This window comes from Limulus polyphemus, unplaced genomic scaffold (genome assembly GCF_000517525.1).
Source record: "Limulus polyphemus unplaced genomic scaffold, Limulus_polyphemus-2.1.2 Scaffold1790, whole genome shotgun sequence".
Lineage (NCBI taxonomy): Eukaryota > Metazoa > Arthropoda > Merostomata > Xiphosura > Limulidae > Limulus > Limulus polyphemus.
The window spans coordinates 117751-123153 of NW_013667400.1; the positions used below are offsets into that span (position 1 = coordinate 117751).

Genomic DNA, 5403 nt, shown 5'->3' on the forward strand with positions numbered 1-5403 from the left:
AACTGCTGTATAGTGGGTCTTTTCATGGCCAGTGGTTTTTATTGAGACCGTTTTAGACCCTCTGACAGATAGAGGGAGCACGCGGTAGCATTCCCTATTGTTTGCTTGTAATTTGCCTCTATCTCTATCTTCGCTCACTGATTGGCCGTGCATTTTTCGAGTTGTTGACACAAGTTGGTCGCTATATCAAGTTTCACAGTAAAGATAAAACGACGTTACAAAACCTTGTTTCTGAAGGGACAAGCGTTCGCACTTTTAAGAGATAGACCTTCCATCCTTTAACAGGATGCTGAAAATTCGACTGCGTCTGGCCTATGCAAATTTTCTATTTCTTATTTCGTAGTTGGAATGCTGTACTCATCGAATGCTAGGATAGTGAGCGTTAGGAAGAAGATTAGCCTGCGGAAGATCTCAACTTCGCATATTAGACGCAGGGCGATTTTTTGAGCTAAAATTTTGGGAAATAAGTGCGTCCTATATGCCGTCAAATACGGTGTTTTCATCTTCAATAGACGTTGAGAGATAACTGACGTTACGCACTCGTCTATCTGGTATTCAAGATCGCTGCAGAGCTCCATAAAGTTTGATTGTTAGGAAATACAAAGACCGTCAAGTGGCCAGTCCCCTCTAAAATCTTGTCTGGAAATTGAAAGTTTTGTAACAACACCCCCCCCCCCCCCGGCAGGCTTATATATATATTTCTAGTTTATAATGATATGTACCAAACATAACGCTTTCAAATGTATATGTTTGTTGACACATCAGAAATCCTATTTTCTTATTTTCTAAAACTACCTTATGTACACTATCAGAGCTTAAGAGAGTTAAAAAAGTATAATGCAACTGCTACAATGTACAAAATATCATTTAATCCTAAATCATACGGACTTAATAACATATGAACACTCATAATAAGAATATTTAGAACTTATTGGATGAGACAACCAATAACTTAATCAACTGAGATAAAGTTAGAGTTTGCGTTTATTCAAATCATTTGGATAAATAGATAAGTACATGTTTACAAAATAAGGGACTGTTTTATCCGAAATGATCTTAACTAACATAGAAAAAGTCAATCAAAGTAAAAAGGAAATAAAAGGAAAGTTACTACATTGAATTACCAATAGACAGTGGCGGCAGTAATTATAAGATATCAAATATCAGTCTTGATCGTCTTAAAATACGATCAGTTATTTCCATAAAGAATAATGATGACCTTTGCTGTGCTAAGGCTATAGTAATAGCTTTAACATTAATCAGAAAAGATTCCAAATATAAGTACATTAGAGGCCAGTGAAGACCACTACTTACATGCATGACTAAATATTTACACACTTCGTCTAATATTCCCGAAGGACCTTGTTGAATAGAAGAAATTTCAAAATGTGAACGTCATTTAAATGCTCAAATTCACATTGTTTCTTCAGATAATTTAAACCATGTTATTTATAAAGGTCCTTCATGACCTGAGAAGATTTTCCTATGGTACCATGATCATCATCTTGACGTTATCAGGTCAATGAAGAGTTTCCTTGGGGTAAATTATTCTTGTTCAGATAGTGCCATGGCATTGGAACGTTGAAATGAACATCATTGTTCAGGTTATTGTAACATTTATTACAGTAATAAATGTTCGAAAGGTCAACCTATAGTTTGTGCTGACTGTAACTGATTTTGTAAATTGGCAGACTGTTACAATATACACAAAACAAAGAATGAAAAACAAGCGATATTTTCATGTGATAATTTTTACCAATGTAAAACATATTTTATCATTATTGACAGAAAAAACATAAACCAGATTTTCAATGATGTGGTGAAATAAGATGCGTAGTATGTAATTCATTTGTTTTAAATAACTATTTATATTTTATCCAGGATAAAGACGTCTATGAATCATCTAATATACACATATATATATACATATATATTTATTTTGAGACTGGCCAGGAAACTGTATTTCATAAGGTAAACTACTGTTTGGTCCATGATTTTAATTTTTTTAAAGAATTAACATTGCCTGTTGTAAAGGTCAAATTATTATTACTGTTAGATACAGAGTTGATGGTGAACTAAATAAAAGTAAATGGCGTAGAAAATAATGTATAAAAAACTATACAATCTATCTGTTATAACCCCATACATCCTGTTAGTTTTGACAGAGTACAGCCTTTACTTAAATATGTGAATGTGTTAGGTAAATCCGGCATTATAAAACATGTTAAAAACTGGTTAACCGTCAAGTTACATACACTCTACACAAACCAGTAAAATATAAATTCTTGAGAAACCGAGTTATCATTTCAGGGATTGATGTACAATGACAGGCTAATTTGGTGGATCTCTCTAACCTAAGTCAACATAACAATCAGTTTAAGTATTTACTCACGTGTATCGACGTGTTGTTTTTAAATACACCTGGGTTGTTCCACTCAAGGATAAGAAAGGTACAACCCTTGTAAAAATTTTCAAACTGATTTTAAAACAGGGTCGAAAACTTTGTAAACTTGAAACCGACGCTGGGACAGAGTCTACTAATCGTCTCTTTCAACGATATCTCAAAGAACAAGGCATTCACTTCTTCACTACACATAAAGAAACAAAAGTGTCTATAGTAGAAAGATTTAATCACACACTTAAAACTATGGTATGGCGCTACTTTACTCATTGTGAAGCCAGGTGGTTAGGGCGCTCGACTCGCAATCTGCGGGTCGCGGGTTCGAATCCCCGTCACACCAAACATGCTCGCCCTTTCAGCCGTGGAGGCGTTATAATGTGATGGTCAATCCCACTATTCGTTGGTAAAAAGAGTAGCCCAAGCGTTGGCGGTGGGTGGTGATAACTAGCTGCCTTCCCTCTTGTCTTACACTGCTAAATTCGGGACGGCTAACGCAGATAGCCCTCATGTAGCTTTGCGCGAAATTCATAACAAACAAACAAACTCACTGTGGAACTTATAGATATATCACTGTATTGAAACATCTGGTCAGTGCCTATAATCAGTCGTATCATCACAGCATTGAAATGAGACCAGTAGATGCTAATCACTGTAATCAGTCTGTGGTGTGGAAAATATTTTACAAACCACACACTAAAGTAAAATTTCAGTTCAATGTAGGCGATCAAGTAGGTATTAGTAAAGTGAAGCGTAAATTTAAGAAATGTTATATGCCTAGATGGACAGACGAAATATTTGCGATTTACGAGAGAACAGTGCGAAATCCACCAGTGTATACACTGCAAGACTATCTCGGAGAAAATTAAATGGAACATTTTATGAATCTGAAGTGTGAAGAGTTATAAAGTCCCCCAGTAACGTCTACACTGTAGAATAAATATTATGTGTACGAGGAAGGGGTAAAAACAAACAGCATTTCGTAAAATGGAAAGGATATTCTGATAAATTCAAACATATCTGAATCACCTGCCCTCATAAATGATAAGCATAACAATTTCTCGTTATTCATCATGGGTCAGTTGTAAGTGGCGTTATCTAGTGGCAGTTCTATGAATTATTTTGCCAACAATACTTTGACAATCTATATCACTCGTCTTCCGTGACCTATCAACCTTGAAGGTTCGTAAGAAGTGGTGTTGGTCGAATTACAGTATCCACATAGCTGGCATAACGTGCCTGACGGTACAGATTGGTTATCATACTTTTCTGATTTTCACTTTGCTTCCATAATCAGTTATATCAGACCAGGTCATTACAAAGAACCTGAAAATTTAATTAGAATCTCAAACCAAGTATAACAATCACTTCCTATAAACCCGACAATGAACTTATATATAATTACGTTTCGTTCACCCGAAAAGTAAGTTTGAACGTAAATGGCTGTGCTTCTATAACACTCGATCCTTTACTATCAGTAATACTTGGATTTTGGTTATCAGTATTGAAAAAACGCCCTTTATACTCCAGATATATATATGAATTTTTAAAAATTTTAATCAACGTTTCGCCTTTGTGGCTTTTTCGGGGTTAATATACAAAACTTTAGTATCAAACAGTTGTGTATATTAACCCCGAGGAAGCCGCAAAGACGAAACGTTGGTTAAAATAAAAAACAAAAATGTATATATATCTGAAGTGTAAAGGTAGTTGTTTCTAAACTTTTAACAAAATGTGTAAATCCCTTCAGTGTGTACTACAAATTTTGAAATACCTGGATTTTATAATAATCGCATGATTATACCTAAGCTCCATATACTATTAATATGAATGGCAGATCTTATTCATTCTATGGTAATTCAGAAGAAGTACTGGAATGTGACTGATTTTGAATGTCACCAGTCTTTGCCCTATACTGAAGCTTGGACTTGTACGATATCTAGGCCAATATTGTTTTTGATCTATGTCAGGTGAGGTGATGGTCATACTTGTGTTATATTTCCTTATGAACGACATTCTAGTCTTGGATATCAACACTGGAGCTGGAGGACATAATGAACATATTTTTAACCCTGCAGTTTGTTGACAAACCTTATAACCTTTCAGTTCCCATGTCAGTGGACATGTGTCATCTTCTCCCAGTCTATATTTTCCAGATTATATCATCATTCAAGATTTAAGAGAAAGAAGAGAAACTGAAATAATTGAATAGTAGTTTGATTATGGAACTCCTATGGATAGCCGGAGTTGTGTTGGAAGTTGGAAACATGTGGTTCTGTTTACAAGTGATCTGTGCACCTCTTCTTCTAAACCAAAATACCTATTCTTCAACAGTTATAGAGGAAGATAAGATTTTTGTGCTATCTTTGAAGAGAAAATTCAGAAAAGTAAGTAACACAGAAATAAAATATAGGTCCAACTTTGGCAAGACGATAGACTGGAAAACCAAAAAGACATTTCACTAATCTACTGAGTGGGAGGATGACTAACGTGACGCTAATACCACGTGATGAGTATCTAGCTGTAAAAAATAGCACAATAAGTCAAGATGCTGAAGTGGAAGAAAGGTGCTTTTGTGACGAGATTACCATAGTCTGTGCCAATACCACCCAGAAGAGCAGCTTCACCAATGGTGTAACCTATTTCATCTGCAATGGTTTAGTATGTGGGAACCAAGAAACTTCCAATAGTGCTTTATTCAGTATTGGGGAGAACTTTGATTTGAGAGTAACAGCACATTAGCACAGGCACCAACTCCGCAAGTGCATGGGTGTGCAAGCACCCACAGAAAAAGAATTTTTGGTGCTGAACACACAAGAAGATTTTGCATAAAATGACGTTATGTTAAATTCTGTTCATCGAAAAATGCTTAAATATTTGTTTTAAAATAAAGAAAAGAATAAAATAAAGATATTTGCATAATATTGTTATGACAGCGGAAGTCACGTGATGCTAATAACAACTAATGAGTATCTAGAAGATTCACGAAGAGACGAGATGTACAC

The 5403-nt window shown here is 35.3% G+C and overlaps 1 protein-coding gene across 1 annotated transcript in view; it reads left to right on the forward strand.

The window, feature by feature from the left end:
• The first annotated feature begins 4620 nt into the window (after positions 1-4620).
• LOC106464942 (translocation protein SEC63 homolog) overlaps positions 4621-5403 on the forward strand; it is a 56512-nt gene continuing 55729 nt past the window's right edge. Inside the window, exon 1 of the mRNA XM_013925115.2 lies at positions 4621-4785. Coding sequence (XP_013780569.1) covers positions 4621-4785 — 165 coding nt within the window. The remainder of the gene's footprint in view (positions 4786-5403) is intronic.